Here is a 17681-nt window from a genome sequence, read left to right as displayed (position 1 = left end):
GTTTCTGTGCGAGGGCTTTCTCCAGTTGCAGCGAGCAGGGGCCACTCTTCATCATGGTGCGCGGGCCTCTCACTGTCGCGGCCTCTCTTGTTGTGGAGCACAGGCTCCAGACGCGTAGGCTCAGTAGTTGTGGCTCACGGGCTTAGTTGCTCCACGGCATGTGGGAAGTTCATCCAACTTACTTCATGTATCAATAGTTTATAACTTTTATTCCCAGACCAGGGCTCGAACCCATGTCCCCTGCATTGGCAGGCAGATTCCCAACCACTGCGCCACCAGGGAAGCCCTTCATTTGGGTCTTTTTTAAAGATAAATTTTAAATTTTAGAATAGTTTTAGATTACAGAAAACTTGCCAGAGTAGTGTAGAAAGTTTCCATATACACCCTCACGCAGTTTCTCTTATTTTTTTTATTGTGGTAAAAATCACATAACATAAAATTTACCATCTTAACCATTTTTTAGTGTATATAGTTCAGTAGTGTTAAGTACATTCACATTATTGTGAAACAGATCTTCAGAACTTTTGTCATCTTGAGAAATTGAAACTCTATACTCATTGAACAGTTCCCCTTTTCCCCCTCCACCCAGCCCCTGGTAACCACCATTCTACTTTTTGTTCCTATGAAATTGACTGTTTTAAGTGGAATTATGCAGCATATGTCTTTTTTGTGACTGGCTTATTTCACTTAACATAATGTCCTCTCCTGTAGTTTTAACATCATACATTTTTATGGTACATTTGTCACTGCATCTTAAAAAAGTCTACTTGGATCCTATGTCTTCCTTTATCTCATTCTTTTTCCATTCATAGCCAATTTGGGAGAATAGTTTTTACTAAATCTTTCCCTTTCTCGCTCTTCATTTCTGTTCTTTTCTACATTCTGTTTTACATCCCACTCCACCAAAATTTCCACTGAAATTTCAGATGTCAAGATAATAATTAACTCTTTCATTATCAATATCAGTATACACACTTCAGTCCTTATACTGACCCTGGTGGCACACCGCAGACTCCACAGGGATAGTGTCTTCTGTGCTCAGGACTTTTCTAGACCTCGCACTATCTCTCTTCATCTGGCTGTTCATCTGTATCTTTTAATATCCTTTGTAATAAAGTGGTGATGTAGTCTACCTATGTGGAGCAGGCAAGATCTGAATTTTTTTACATGACTGGCACTCATGGAAGTTAAAAAAACGTGTGGGCTCTGGAGATCAAGCAATAGTTTTTGTGAAAAAGAGCATCTACCGTTGCAGACTGAAGGAATGGGGAAGCAGCAACACAATAGGGTGAGGTTAGACCCTTTTACGTTCAATTTATAGGAGTACATAAAATACAGGCTCCATGGACAATTAAGTGTTTGTTCGAATGGCTTTGCAGGAGAAAACATATTATTGTATTCATTTAAGAACAGTATACTGGAATCCTACAGAAATATCTAGATAACGTTATAAGATCCAAATATGTTGATATCTATGAGTACTTGGATTTTATAGGAAGCAAAATAGGAAGTTTTCTGGTATTTCAGTAATATTGCTAGCTAAAAAGCAAGCCACGATATAGTCTAGGCAGTCAAAGCAAATATCAGAAATTTCAACAAAGTCAGCAATAAAATATAACAAATATCAACAAATTCTTATGTAGATAGTCATGACATATGTGGAGAATGCTTTGTAGAAAAAGGTACAAAGCATTCAGCAAAATAATAAATTGGAAGTAATTCTAATACTATGCTCATGCAAGCAGTGAAGCAAATACTGCATTTACTCTAAGTTCTCAGCAAGCTGCAGAAAAAAATTCAAATGCATATCAGAGGGATATAACAATAAACAAAAATATTCATAAAGTGTTCTAATCTTCATCATCAAAATTGGAAACATTATCATTTTCAGCGTCACCTGATCTTTCATCTCTAAAGCCTGAACACTTTTACTGTTGAGACTTGTGACTGTTTTTTTCTTTCAAAAAAAAAAAAAAAAACTACCAGCATTTTGGATTAGAAACTGCGTTACCACTATCTTCAGGCAACTAATACTTCTTAGTACCATCAAAGAACATCACGGAGGAAGTTTTATGACCATATAGCTGCAAAAGCAAATAAGACATTTTCTGCTTCGGCAAGCCTCATAAGGATCAAAGAGTTTTATAGCCAATAGGGACATTTGTCCTTTAGGGTAGAGCATGGAATGGCCAGCGGAGCTTTTCCTGATGCAGACACAAAGTTTTGTCCTTGGTGTGGTCCTTCTCCCTCAGGATATTTTCCTCTTGCCCAAAAGCAAACACTGGGGGCAGGTGTGGATACTTCTCAGTCAGCAACAGGAGCACCACCAGAGGTAGGACAGGACCATAGTGGCCTTTGGTCCATAATACAGGCACATTAATTGGGTGCCAGGTAGTTTTCTGTAACTTTTTGGAGGAAGGGAGGTGAATACTTCATATAAACTGGCACTTAACAGTATTTTCTTTTCACTGGATTGGTGAATTTATTGAGGATTAGCACTGTATCCTTCTTCCTTCACAATATCCTGGTACTCAAGTGTTTATCAAACGTTCATTGTCAACACGTTTGTAACTGTGGATTTAATAGAAATGTCTGAATAGATGCTTATGCCTAGGAATAGTTATGGAATTAAAGTTATTTTCTTTTTTGCCTGTTTTAAACTAAGAAAATAGTTTTCTCAGATGTGTTCAAAGAATATTTATTAAGAACCTGTTAGTGTCCAGAATGTACTCAGGGCTTTAGTTCATTAATTATTGTATTACCTTGTAATTTATAGATCAGGAAGCTGAGACTTTGAAAAATAAACTGAATTGTTGATTTGTTTACGTAAGTAGTTAGTACCAGAATTGATTAATTTAAATACTTTTAAATCCTAAAAGTTAATTTTATTTCAGTTAATTTTAATTGGTATGCTGCATGCTTTTCTTATTTATAGTATACCTATAGAGTGGTATCATAGGAATGAATGTAAACTAATCAGTGTGATTCATTTGTGTACAGTGAGAGAATCGAAGAAGCTACTGAATATAATTCTGAAAAATAAAGTAAAAATTAGTAAAAGAGAAGGGAAAAAATTGCTTTTGTATTTTGATGCATCGTTAGAAATCACTAATGTGACACAAAAAATTTTTGGTGCAGATAAGTATAGGGTAAGTTAAACTCTTTTTAATAAACATTTATTTTCATAATTCTGGAAACTTTCAGTTATTTGGGACTAAGTTTCATTGATTTTTTCCCCTACAATTCTTTATAAAATAACATGTAGATTTTTAGTCCTTTAAATTTGTATTGTGGAATGGCCATCAGATTGTTAGCCATACCCTTTCAGATACCGATTAGAAAGAATCTCAGATGACAGAATTAGCAGCAGCTACTCAAAACATTTAATGAATTTCTGTGAGGTGTTTAAAAAGTGAAATGAAACAAAGACTTGTTTTCAAGATATTAAACATTGTGAGAATTATAGAATGTGCCTCAGAAGAAGTAAGTGGCGTATAGAAAATGAAGTATAGATGTTGAAGAAAGAATGCGCATTAAGAGTCGGATTTGAAGGAAAGGCTATGGAGGTGGGCCTTGAAATGGCCTTTGAAGTTAATGAATGAAATTTAGATAAGATGCTTTCCAGGACTGTGGAAGACGATATGAGTCGGATATTGTTTAACTGGGAATCAAGGTGGCAATTCATGTTATGTTTAGGGAGATGTTCAGTTGACAAGCTTGGATGGTCCATGTCTTAGTTTGTTCAGGCTACTGTAACAAACATACCATAGACTGGGTGGCCTAAACAACAAACGTTTTTTTCTCATAGTTCTGGAGGCTGTGAGATCAGGGCGCCAGCAGACTCAGTGTCTGGTGAGGGCCCGTTTCCTGATTCATCGATGGCCATCTTTTCATGGTGTCCTTACATGGTGGAAGGGGTGAGGGATTTCTCTGGGGTCTGTTTTATAAGAGCACTAATTCCACTCATAAGGGCTCTGCCCTCATGACCTTAGCAACCCCCAAAGGCCTCCACTCCTAATACCATTCTTGGGGACTACGTTTCAACATATGAATTGTGGGGGGAAAATTCAGTCTATAGCGTGCAAAAGATTTTTGGTGAAGAATAGCAGATAATATGCTTGTGAGGAACCCTTACCAAAATAGCAGGCTAAGACCGTGGTTACTGGGGACTCATTGAATTATTCTGAAAAGAGTATTTATATGTATAAATAATAATGATTTAAGATAATTTGGCAATTTTGGAAGGAAACAGGTATAGGAAATAATTGTATTAAAATGGAAAGCACTGGGAGAAAATGACATCCCTTTGCATTAATTTTACTTTAGGAATTTACCAGAAAACGAGGCACTTCCGTTGCCAAAACATCTGTGCATATTCTTTTTGATGCAAGTGGATCACAGGTATGTGTCTAACTTACTTGATTTTTACCACTGGGCTAAGTTTAACCCTAAATAATGATAGCACAGTAATAAAGTTCATCTTGGAGGGTGAATATCTAAAAAATAAATTGTCTCAACATAGTGCCCCAATAAGATGTATATACTTTTTAAACATATTAATAATCATTTATTTCAGTACAGAAGGTAGATTGTTATTAATACCAGTTTTGGTAACTTTAAATAAAAATCAGAAGTACATGTTCTTCCACTAATGCCACAGCCTGTTTTATGTCTATTAACATTTGAAAAAGGACTAAAAATTATAACAGTACGTAGATATAAGACAAAAAGAATTGACCTTTTGAATGTGAGATGAATGAGCGCTTTACAAAGACATCCAGTGATTTTTGAGAACTTCCCGTGGTTTGCAGTTTTAAACACTTTTTCCTTATTCTCCCACAGATTCTAGTCCCAGAAAGTCAAATCTCACCAGTCGAAGAAGAACTTGTTAGTTTGAAAGAAAAAGCTAACCCCCAAGAGGAATTTGCTAAACCTCCAAAATATATCAAAAACAGTAATCAAGGGGACAGAAAAAATAGTCAGCCTGAGGTATATATGGCATCAAAATAGTCATTTATAAAATAGCATAGGTGAAATCATTGCTATATATAATTACAGAAAAAAGCATCTAGAATTCATATGTTCATCAGTAACATTTCAGAGTATTTCCCCTGCCTTTTACAAATGCAAACAAAAAAAAAAGTGTTTCAGCAGATTGTGTTTATATGTAAGGTTTAGGGATTTAGGACAAGGTATACTATACACTTGTAAGTTTCAAATTAGAGATATATAGGAAAGTAACTACCACTTTTTGCATTTATCCTTTCTGTTCTGTCTCTGCACTGGCCAAAACAAATTTATAATGTAATGTTCTGTTTACTGGCATGAGGAAAGAAAGCAAAATACTGGATTCTTTCTCCTCCTCCTCCTGCTCCATTGAGGATCTCCTCTAGGCCGCATGTGATAGAACCATTTCTCAGCCCCCTTCTCCACATCTTGCTGTGACACGTGACATTGCTAACAGCCCTCTCTTTCTTTTCTTTTTTTTTCTTCTTTTTTTTTTTTGTGGTACGCGGGCCTCTCACTGTTGTGGCCTCTCCCGTTGCGGAGCACAGGCTCCGGACGTGCAGGCTCAGCAGCCATGACACGGGCCCAGCCGCTCCGCGGCATGTGGGATCTTCCCGGACCAGGGCATGAACCCGTGTCCCCTGCATCGGCAGGCGGACTCTCAACCACTGCGCCACCAGGGAAGCCCAGCCCTCTCTTTCTTAATGTCCTCTCCTTTGTCTTCTATGTTAGCATTTTAATTCTCTTTTTACTTCTGTTACTACATCAGAGATACTTTCTCTCAGTGTCTCCTAAATGTAGATTTGCTCTAAAAGCTTGATACCCAGCTTTCTGAACATCTCTATGCCTTCTCCCTTAGAGAGCTTCCTTCCTGTGCATAATTTAAGCTCTTAAAATGTACCAGGCTTCTATTCAAAGTTCTATAGCTACGTCTCCACTTACTCTTTTAATATTTCCCTTGGTTGTGTCTCTTCAAGCTCTTTCCTAAAGTCTACCTCAAACTCTTTATCTTTTGCCTCAAGTTTGCATCTGCCTCCATACTTCAGTAATGTTACCATTCATTTTTCTGATGATATCCTTGATTCCAAACTCTTCTCCCCCCATACCTAGATAGAACCAAGGTGCTAGTGATTGTTCTTTCATAGTATCTCTCACATCGTTTCCTCCTTATTACTCCCTTTACCGTTACTCATTTTAGCATACCTAGGTTCTACAGTAACCTTCTAATAGTGTCTTTGACACTATTGCTCCATTTTGTGAGCTACCCTGTGTCGTACACCACTGATTTTTCTTAATACCAGTATCCTCATAGCATTCTTCTGCTTAGAAAGCCTTGTCATCTCTGTATTTATCCCATTAAATCTAAGTTTTGACTTAGTTTGAAGACATTCTGTAATATTACTCTATCAAAATACCTTCCACTTTAGTATGGTCAGTTGCTTTACTGTCTCTTTTTTTATGGCATGCTCATTCTTGCCTCTGTTCTTTCATTCATGCTGCTTTTACCTCTGCTTATCTAAAGTGTACTTACATTTGTAAATCTTTGTTCATTTTTACTTTCTTAATGGAGCTTTTCCAGATTATTTGTTTTTACTAATCTCTCACCTTTAGGCAACTATAACTCTCACAGGCTCTTCCATACATTGTGTTACTAATTTTCCCTGTAGTCTGTGTCCTTCATTAAATTAAAAGTATCATTTTCGTCAACTGTAGTTCCCTCAGATGATTAGATTATAAAAGCCTTTTTTTTGTCTTTATATCAGAATCATAACTTGAGTACTTAATAAAAATGCAGATTCTTAGAGCCCCCCCCCACCTTAAACCTACTGAGTCATAACACAAACTCTGGAAGAGATCTTAACCACACTAAAGTTTGAAAAACATTGCACTGTTGTTAAATACCCACTGTGTTTTCAATAAGGACTAACTGTTTGAAGCATTTATGTGAATATGTAACTTTTTGGATCTCATTCATTATATACCACTAGAACTGTAATTTCTTTAAGAAGAATCTGCTGATTCAGTAGCTTCTTTTCTGGTTAATCTTAGAATTCACTTTTCTCCTGTCCTTCCCCACCTTTCCTCTATTGCCCCATATACATACCTACTCAAAACTCCATCAATATTTTTTTCTCTGTCTTAGAGGCAAGTGCCTTTTTCAAAACAGCTGTCTTCTCCCTCTTTATGGTTTGTCATCATGTACTCCTTTGTACGGCATCCTCTGGAACCTCCTGTCCCCTGTAGTCCCTCCTCTGCTTATCTACTTCTGTTGCTCTTATCAGTCATTCTAGGCTAAAGTTAGAAAATGCACATCTTTTTTGGAACACTAGCTTGTGTGCCACTGAGTCTCTGAACTGTAGCTGCATTTTACTCCAAAAGCAGTTTAGTCTTCACAGGATATTAATACAATTTTTTAAATGTGTGAAAGTTTTGAAGAAGGCTTAATGTTATGAAAACTTTCACAAACAAGTTTACATAAATATGTGTTCCACACATTATCCTTATGAAATACAATAGGAAATCGTGAGCCAACGGTTAACTAGATAAACTGAGTGTCAATAAAATATTTTCAGCTAATATATAAAGGTACTATACTTCTAAGTCTGGATATTCTTTAAATATTCTTTAAAACAACATCCTTTACTTGTTTTGGCTATCTGTTCAATACCAAACATTAGGATAAAATCCTTCAAGTCAGGCTAAACTACAGATATTTCTGGATATCATATTGTTTATAAAATACCATATGTCTTTTGTGTGTAGTCAAGGTGAAATGTGAATAAAATTATAGGATATTTAATTTCAAAAGAGAATGTATATTTACTCTGGGTTTTTTTTTTTCTCATGGTTTAAGATAATTACTCCTAGCAAAAGAAAAATGTCTGAAGCATCAATGATTGTTCCTGGCACAGATAGATACACTGTGAGAAGTCCAGTACTTTTAGTCAATACATGTAAGTTTTATTGTCTTTGAAGATTCCTAACAAGTATTATTGTTTTAAGCTGACATTTTTAAAATTCAGGAGTATTCTGGACCTAATTTATCTAGAGGATAATTTGGGGATATAAAAATTAATAAAATATGAACCACAAATGTCTTCTCTCAAAAAATTACAAATGTCTGAGAAGTTTAATGGGTATCCATATAAACATTATTCAGAATATTAATATCCAGCATTAATAATTTGTTGTAATTTTAAGTAGGATCCAGCATAACATAGTGGATAAAACATTAAATTAATCAGGTTGCTTGGGCTTGTTTCCCCACTCCTGGGTATGTACTTTGTAGCTAAGTTTAGAACCAGTTTCCTTTCTATGAAATGGGACTAAAGTGTCTAACCTCATCAAATTGTTTAAAGGATTAAATAAAAATTATTCATTAAACAAGAAATGTTGTGAAACATTTAGACAGTGCCTGGTACATACTAACAGCTAAATAAAAATTTTAAAATAATCTGATACTGTGTACTAGTTGCTATAAACAGTATTATTTAATCTTTATGATAATAGTGACCTTCTGTTCCCAAAATCTCATTGCCTACTGGGAAATTATCTAATATTTGACAAACTTCTCAAACTTAACAGGTCCAAAATAAATTCATCTTTTCACCCTCCCTGCCAGTTTTTCTCCATTTCTTACCTTGGAATATGGCGTCCATATCCAGTTACTCATCTAAATCAGAAACCTGGGACCCATCTTAGAATCCCCTGTTTTAATCTTCCTCAGAAAAAAGTATCTCAGTGAGAACAACATAGAAAATCCTACAAATATAGCAGTGCTTTGTCCTCCTTTTTAGCAACACTACGAAGAAGAAGAATTAAACCACCACTGCAAATGACGAGTTCTACAGGAAAACCTGGTGCTTCTAAAACATTGGAAGATGGAGTGGATAATGCTGTATCACTTAAATCTAGACCATCTGAAGAAAGAAATAGAGGAGATAATACAGACAAAGTAACTTTACTTTGAAAGCATTTTTAAATAAATTTTTATCAAGTTATTGTAGAAATGCATAATTGAGCTAACTACTTTTGCAAGCAGTGAGTGTCTCACTTTTCCTACAGTATTGCTTTTTAAATTTTTTTAGATATCATTTATTGTCCTTGAAAGTAAGGTCTTATCAATCATTCACTATGCTAACAAAATAAAATTTAGAAATATTCAGTGTAACTGATTTATGCCTTCACTAGGAGAAATGGACTTGCCCGTCATTCTTTAGTTTATTATACAAATTAGTGTCTGCTGTGGGGAAGGTTCTGGTTTAGAAATAAAAGACACAAGTGGAATCTTTTAGTATCTCAAAGTCTAGCATGGGAATTAGACAAATTAATAAGATGATTATAATATTGTATGTGTTCTCAGATGTACATACAGGATGCAGTAGAAAACTAGTAGAGGGGCAGGTGCCTAATCCCAGAGCTGGAGGGGAAGCTGAAGATCAGGAGATGCTCTTTTAGGAGATGGAGAAGAGTTGATTTTTGAAGGGTCAATAAAGGTTATTAGTCACATGGACATCGAGGAGGGCATTCTTTCCAGGAAGTTGAAGGGGGGACAGAGCAGGGAATGGATGAGAGAAAGTTGTGTCTTGGAGAAATAGGCAATCAGAGATACAGATAAGTTTGTAGGTGAGGAGGAACACCTGAAAGATTTTGTTTTCTCTGAAGTGTGAGCATGGTGAGCTTCTCTTGGGGACAGAGCCTTGAAGTAGAGGGCTCAGAGACACACCGAGGTTTGGAATAACTACTGAGAGAGAATGGAGAGGGGGGAGAATGAGCACAAGTGTTAGGCAGTGTTGAGGGCCCCGTGCAGATTGAAGACTATGAAGCTTACCATGGCAGTAGTTCAGAAGTAAGTATAATTTCCTCACATAAAGCTTAGCAGCCTTGGTGTTACAGTAAAAAAAAAAAGAAAGATGGTGGATGTAAAAAAAATTTTAATGGTTATGTGGCCGAAAGGTAAAGGGTGCAAGAGTTGAAGATACTAGGAAAAAATAGTCAAAGTAATGGTTCAAATTGTCTAGCTAAGTGTTTCTTAATAGGGGCAGCATGGTTTAGCTGTGCAGTGTGGTTCTGAATGTTGTAGGATGAGAAGTGTCCTAGGCCTGTGCTTACTTATTGTCAGGAGAACCCTTCTGTCATTGTGACAACAAAAAACACACCTGTACATTTTCATACTGCTCCTCCCCCAGTAGGGAAGACAGCCAGGATGAGGCAAAATATCTTAGTTAGAGGGTATATTTTTCTGATGGTGATGGCAAATTTTTATTTGGTCCGGGCAGGTATGTATCTGTGGCTGTGGAAAGAGGGAAGCTTGCTACAGTCAAGAAGTTACTTGTGCAGTGGCCAAAACTTTATAAAATAAGTTAATACTTCATAATTTCCAGTTCATATGTATGTTAGTGAAAAGACAGAATAGATGCAGGCTATGAGATCAATAGCAAGAGAAGATATGCCATGGAGGTGCTACAAATTCTCAGAGAGGAAAATTGAATTATTTTTCTAGCTGTGGCTGAGATCAGAAAATTTGTAGGATCTTCTGCCTCCTTATCTGCAATGAAAGTTACTTTCTTGTGTTTTAGGATAGGCAATATTCTAGAATGGGCATAATCATTATGAAATAAATAGAAATATTATCCAACTTTTAATAGTAAGGCAAAAAAGTTTTAAACTTTAATACTCTGACTTTTAAAAGTTGTTTTCACATAATGCCTTGATTCAAATTTATAATAAAATTTCTCCCCTGTTTATAGCATATCGAAACTGCTAAAGTTAGAGAAAAGACAGAAAATAAGGACGTTGAATTCCCAAACCAAAATTTTAGTAAGTAATCTTTGGTTTAATTTTAGTCATTCTTTATATATATATACACACACACACACACACACACACACTCACTCACTCCTCTCTATACTTTCATTTATTTGAAAAAAAGATTTATAATGAATACATTCAGCTTTATGAAAAGAACTTAGAGGTTACAAGCCTTGGTTCCCAAGAAGTTTGGGTCTGGGAGGGGGAAGATGAGATCAATCAATCTTTCCATCCCAATATGTGAACTTTGATCAAATTCTAGCTTTCATTTTACCCTGCCAACTGCACGAAAAAATGAAAATACCATAATTTTTGTTTTATTTAGGTGAACTCCAGGAAATTGTTCCTGATTCACAGGCAGTGGGAAAAATAGATAAACCTGTGTAAGTATGAGAAAACCCATCAAATCATTTAGCCTATAATAATGTTACTTTTAGATGAGTGTAACAGATTTAAAGGACAAGGCCTTTATATTCTTAGAATGGTAGTATTGGTTATAGAATTTATCATCTTTCAAGTATTATTATGATCGCACAATGGGGAATAGCCTATATGTTTCTTCAACCAACATAACTTCTCAAATTGAGAGACTTAAAATGAATGAGATTTTTAAAACAATAAAGTATGAATGTGAAGAAAATTAACCAAGTTTAGATATACATGAAGACATGTAAGATATGTGAGATGTATTTAGGTAGATATCAAAATAGTAGCAATAATGGAACTTTTAAAATAATATTCTTTAATCTTGATCAATTATGTGGTAAATTTTAACTTTCATCAGGACTTATGAAAATATTTTCATACTTGACTGTTAAACTTCTGTCAATAAACATTGACTAAATAAAAAGAATCAAGGCCTTATATCAGTCATAGGCTAATGTTTTGTGATAAGCAAATGAATTTATTTTGCAGGTTACCTGGTGTTTCAGACAACACCTGTGGAAATAAAATGCACTTCAAACAGGCATGTTGGACACCTGTAACAGATATTAATCTGTGTAATAACCAAAGAGCAAGTACTTCATCAGGAGACACATTTAATCAAGGTGAAACACAGTTTTCTCTGTATATAAAATAGTTGTTCAAGGAAATACTCATTTCTTGAAATGTCTTGACAAATATTTTAGTTTTAACAAATTTTGTATATGATCAGTTTATACATTTAATAAGGATTAATTTCTCATTTTCCCACTAGATGTTGTTATCAACAAAAAACTTACTAAACAAAAATCATCCTCTTCAATATCAGATGATAATTCACAGGAAATGGGAAAGGTGCAGTATGGGAAAGAAATAATGCAGCATAACAAAATACATAAAGCAGAAGTAGAAGTTTGCAAAAGAAACAAACAACAACAACTAAATCATTCTAAACATTTGGAGGAGAAAAATATTGAAGATACAAAGCAGAGTGATTGGCATATTGAATCTGAAGCTACTTTTAAATCAGTTCTAAATAAGACAGTTGAAGAATCTGTGATCTGTAGGAAGAAATACATACTGTCAAAAGACGTGAATACTGCTATCTGTGATAAAAGCCCTTCTAGAAAAAATGCAGAAAGTCATAGAAAATCAGGGAAAAGATTGACATCTGAATTTAATTCCCGGGATTTGAAACAAAAAAAAATGGTGAGCTTTCAGTGTGTTTTATTTCTGCACACCCATAATATGCCTACCTAATAACATAAAGTGAAAGAAGCTTGATTAATTGCTACAAATTTAGTGTTTGTAATACCCTGTCCTTTTTTTAATTGAAGTATCATTGATTTACAATATTACATTAGTTTCAGGTGTATAACATAGTGATTCAATATTTTTATAGATTATACTCCATTTAAAGTTATTACAAAATAATGGATGTATTTCTCTATGCTGTGCGATTTACCCTTGTTGCTTATCTATTTCATATTTAGTAGTTTGCATCTCTTAATCCCATACCCCTATCTTGCCCCTTTTCTCTTCCCTCTCCCCACTGGTAACCCCTAGTAATACCATGTTCTTTAATTCAAGCTTAGACTCTGAGAGTGCATGCCTCCTGAACCCCTTTCTGACCTCTCCCCAGTCCCAGCCCTGATAGAACCCATGTGCCTGCTGGCACATAGCTGGCATGAAAATAGGTATAGCATGAATGAACCCTGCAGTTCCTTGTCTCCTCTTGTTGGGTCTCTCCACTCTGTCCCTCAGATTCTTCTGAACATGCATATAGAACTGTCTGTGCCTCTCTTATGGTGCTTACCTTTCTTTTTTAATAAACGGTTATTTTGTGTGGTCTTTCCCTCTGTTTTAACCTATTAGAGTCTAAAGACTGTGTTTTATTCAACGTTTGTTTTCCTGCATGGCCTAGCACAGCTTTGCATATAGTAGCATCTGAAACATTTCTTGGATTATTGCCTTAAAGTTTGACAAGGTTTTTCAAGAAAGTATGTAAGTGGGGTGGAGGAGACTTATCTTCTATTGTAAATGTTGCTTGTCCTCATTGGAGACTCCACTTCTTCAAATTAATCATCTGTAGAACATCTCCAGGAGAGTTTTAGCTAGTTTGCACCATACTTTGAGACTGAAAGTTTACTTTTGTGTGTGTGTGTGTGTGTGTGTGTGTGTGGTACGCGGGCCTCTCCCTGTTGTGGCCTCTCCTGTTGTGGAGCACAGGCTCCAGACGCGCAGGCTCAGTGGCCATGGCTCACCGGCCCAGCCGCTCCGCGGCATGTGGGATCTTCCCGGACCGGGGCATGAACCCGTGTCCCCTGCATCGGCAGGCGGACTCTCAACCACTGCGCCACCAGGGAAGCCCTGAAAGTTTACTTTTTGTAGCAGTTAAAGTTATAAACCTTTTCTTGGTCATTGCTACCAAGATGCAGATTAAGAAAATTTTCTAATCAGAATACATTTCCACTGCCAGTAATGCAATCGCTTTTGTACCATGCCTTAAAAGACCCAGGTTGTACAGGCCTTCATTTATCTTCCAGAGTATTACTAATACCTGGGTGGCCAAATTTCTAGAGTCAGTGTAAAATGTTCATATATTGGAGCATCTTAGTGTGCAAGTGAAATATTTAATAGCCAATTTTGCAGTTGTTGTATATAATTAGATATTATTTCATTTGTCGTGACCAGACTACTCTTTGTTTTTAACCTGCAATTCCCTTGTTCTGCCTCATTTGGCTACTTTCGTTTTTAACCAAATCCTTTTGGGTCACTTTCTTCTTGATTCTCAGTACACTATTCTCTCTTCTTTCTAGTCTTAGCTGCTATTTAGTTCCTTCAGACCCAGTGGAAGTAAGTTTCTTTTTGTCTGAATGCTGATCTGTCCTTCAATTTTAATTTTAAACTGTTTTCTTTGGAATTTAGAATCATTCCACAGAATTTTTCTGATCTAGTCATTTTTTTCCTGGGAGCACAGAAACTTGATCTTTTCTAAACTGCTTTTTTTTTTTTTTTTTAAATCAACTTCCCGTTTTCAGAAGTTCTCTTTGCTCTTTCATAGCGTCACTCTCTTTATTACTGTGCAGCATTTCCTGCCACTCTCATTCATGGGTGACTCTCCTCTAAGGTAGTCATCTGTCTGATCATGTCTTTCTATTCACTGGATAAACCCAGAGAAATAGAACCTCTGTAGTTCAGTAGTACAGATTTCCCACATTGGCTCTAATTATGTCAGAGTTCTTAATAATATTATATTATTATACACTGTTTTAGGGGAGGTTTGTTTTTGCTACGTTTTTATCAAGGCAGGTATACCCTGTCTTCTGGTAATCTCAAGAAGGGATAGTAAGTAATAACTTATTATCTATTATATATAAAAACATATGAACTTAAAAATGGTTAAAATAATAGGTTTTATGTCATGTTATGTTTATATTATATTTTACCATAATTTAAAAAACCCATATGCGTGATGCCCAGAAAAAAAATAAAACTAAAAGCAAGAGAACTCATATCTTTAAGAGTGTTGTTCAAGTTTTCTTTTAACAAGATAATCTAAAATTATGCAGATAATATTCCTACTTTGTAGTCTTTCCATTAAAAAATTAATAGAATTTTTTAGAGCAGTTTCAGGTATACAGCTATACAGAGTTCCCATATACCCCTTCACTCCACCCCAGTTTCCCCTGTCATTAACATCTTATGCTAGTAGATTTGTCACAAGTGATGAGCCAGTACTGAAACATTATTAACTGAAGTCCATAGTTTACATTATAGTTCACTCTTGGCTTTGTGTATTCCATGTTTTTTTGGCAGATGTGTAACAACAGATATTGACCCTTAGAGTATCATGCATAATAGTTTCACTGCCCTAAAATTCCCCTGTGCTCCATCCCTCGTTTCCTCCCTCCCCTGCCAAACTCCAGGCAATCACTGATCTTTTTACTGTCTCCATAATTTTGCCTTTTCCAGAATGCCACAGAGTTGGAATCATATAGTATGTCATCTTTTCAGATTAGTTTCTTTCACTTAGCAATATGCATTGAATGTTCCTCCGTGTGTTTTTATGGTTTGATAGCTCTTTTTTTTTTTTTTTTTTAATGCTGAATCCATTGTATGGACATACCAAGATTTGTTTATCCATTTACCTGTTGAAGGACATCTTGGCTGCTTCCATGTTTTGACAATTACAAATAATGCTTCTATAAACATTCGTGTGCAGGTTTTGTGTGGACATAAACTTTCAACTCAGTTGGGAAAATACCAAGGAGCATGATTGCTGGGTCATATGGTAAGAGTATGTTTAGCTTTGTAAGAAACTGCCTGTCTTCCAAAAGTGGAAAAAGTAAGAGAGTTCCTGTTGATCTACATCCTTGCCAGTATTCGATATTGTTAATGTTTTGGATTTTAGCCATTCTTACAGGTGCTTGGTGGTATCTCGTTGTTTTAATTTGCACTTCCCTAATGACATGATGTTGAGCATCTTTTCATATTTTTATTTACCATCTGTATATCTTCTTTGTTGAGTTGTCTCTTCAGATCTTTTGCCCAATTTTAATTGGGTTGCTTCCTAATTGGTGAGTTTAACAGTTCTTTGTGTATTTTAGATACAAGTTCTTTATCAGGTATGTATTTTACAAATATTTTCTCCCAATCTGTGGTCTGTCTTTTCATTCTGTAAACAGTGTTTTTTGCAGAGCAGAAATTTTTAATTTTAATGAAGTCCTACTTACCAGTTTTTTCTCTCATGGATTGTGCTTTTGGTGTAGTACCTAAAAAGGTATTCCAAACCCAAGGTCACCTAGATTTTCCCCTATTTCTCCTATGTCGTCTTCTAGGAGTTTTATAGCTTGCACTTTACATTCAGGTCTATTATCCATTTTGAGTTAATTTTCATGAAGGGTATAAAGTCTGTGTCTAGATTCTTTTTTTTGGCATGGTGATGTTCCAGCACCATTTGTTGAAAAGACTAACTTTTCTCCACTGTACTGCCTTTTGTTCCTTTGTCAAAGATCAGCTAATTGTATTTATGTGGGCCTCTTTCTTGGCTGTTTTTTCCATTATTCTATTTGTCTGTTCCTTCACCAATACCACACTATATTGATTATTGTATTCAATATCTTTTTAGTAAGTCTTAAAGTAGGGTCAGTCCTCAGACTTTGTTCTTCTCTGCTGATATTGTGTTGGCTACTCAGGGTCTTTTGCTTCTCCTTGTAAATTTTAGAACCATCTTGTCGATAACCACAAAATATCTTGCTGGGACTTTGATTGAGATTACATTGAATTTATAGATCAAGTTGGAAAGAACTGACATCTTGACAATATTGAGCTTCTTAAAATACACGAACATGGAATATCTCCATTTATTTATTTAAAAAAATTTTTATTTTATATTGGAGTATAGTTGATTAACAATGTATTAGTTTCAGGTGTACAGAAAAGTGATTCAGTTTTACATATACATATATCTGTTCTCCATTTTTTTAGATAGTCTTTGATTTTTCATCAGTCATGTTTTCCTCATATAGATCTTGTACATGTTTTGTTAGATTTATACCTAAATATCTCATTTTGGGGGGTGCTAATATAAGTGGAATGTAATTTCACATTCCAGTTGTTCATTACTGGTTTATAAGAAAGCGACTGACTTTTGTATATAAACCGTGTATCCTTCAATTGTGCTATAATTGTTCTTTAGCTCCAAGGATATTTTTGTTGATTTTTTGAGGTTTGCTACATAGACAGTGATGTCATCTGTAAACAAAGACAGTTTTATTTCTTCCTTCTCAATATGTATGTAGTGTATTTCCTTTTCTTACGGCATTAGTAAGACTTCTAGAATGATGTTGAATAGGAGTGGTGAGAGCAGACATCCTTTCCTTGTTTCTGATATTAGTGGGAGAGTATCTAGTTTATAATGTTAGCTGTAGTTTTTTTTTTTAGATGTTCTTTATCAAGGTGAGGATATTCTTCTCCATTCCTAGTTTTCTGAGAATTGTTATTGTGAATGGGTATTGGATTTCGTCAAATGCTTTTGTGCATCTACTGATATGATCATATGATTTTTCTTCCTTAGCCTGGATTTTCTTTCTTTCTTTCTTTCTTTCTTCATTCATTCATTCATTCATTTACGGCTGTGTTGGGTCTTCGTTTCTGTGCGTGGGCCTTCTCTAGTTGCGGCGAGCAGGGGCCACTCCTCATCGCGGTGCACAGGCCTCTCACTGTCGCGGCCTCTCTTGTTGCGGAGCACAAGCTTCAGACGCGCAGGCTCAGTAGTTGTGGCTCACGGGCTGAGTTGCTCTGCGGCATGTGGGAGCCTCCCAGACCAGGGCTCGAACCTGTGTCCCCTGCATTGGCAGGCAGACTCTCAACCACTGCGCCACCAGGGAAGCCCAACCTGGATTATTAGTTGATTTTCAGATGTTGAATCAACATTG

At 35.8% G+C, this 17681-nt stretch overlaps 1 protein-coding gene across 1 annotated transcript in view; it reads left to right on the top strand.

The window, feature by feature from the left end:
• SYCP2 (synaptonemal complex protein 2) overlaps positions 1–17681 on the top strand; it is a gene marked incomplete at both ends in the record, with an annotated part of 58401 nt that overhangs the window by 20765 nt on the left and 19955 nt on the right. Inside the window, 9 exons of the mRNA XM_079719587.1 lie at positions 3001–3149; positions 4327–4401; positions 4843–4989; positions 7862–7961; positions 8805–8962; positions 10758–10827; positions 11144–11201; positions 11734–11867; positions 12017–12450. Of these exons, the coding sequence (XP_079575713.1) occupies positions 3001–3149; positions 4327–4401; positions 4843–4989; positions 7862–7961; positions 8805–8962; positions 10758–10827; positions 11144–11201; positions 11734–11867; positions 12017–12450 (1325 nt within the window). The remainder of the gene's footprint in view (positions 1–3000; positions 3150–4326; positions 4402–4842; positions 4990–7861; positions 7962–8804; positions 8963–10757; positions 10828–11143; positions 11202–11733; positions 11868–12016; positions 12451–17681) is intronic.

The sequence above is a fragment of the Hyperoodon ampullatus genome, assembly GCF_949752795.1.
Source record: "Hyperoodon ampullatus genome assembly, chromosome: 14".
In the NCBI taxonomy this organism is placed as follows: Eukaryota; Metazoa; Chordata; class Mammalia; order Artiodactyla; family Ziphiidae; genus Hyperoodon; species Hyperoodon ampullatus.
The sequence above is the reverse complement of the archived record's forward strand: the minus strand, read 5'-3'. Positions and strand labels throughout refer to the sequence as shown.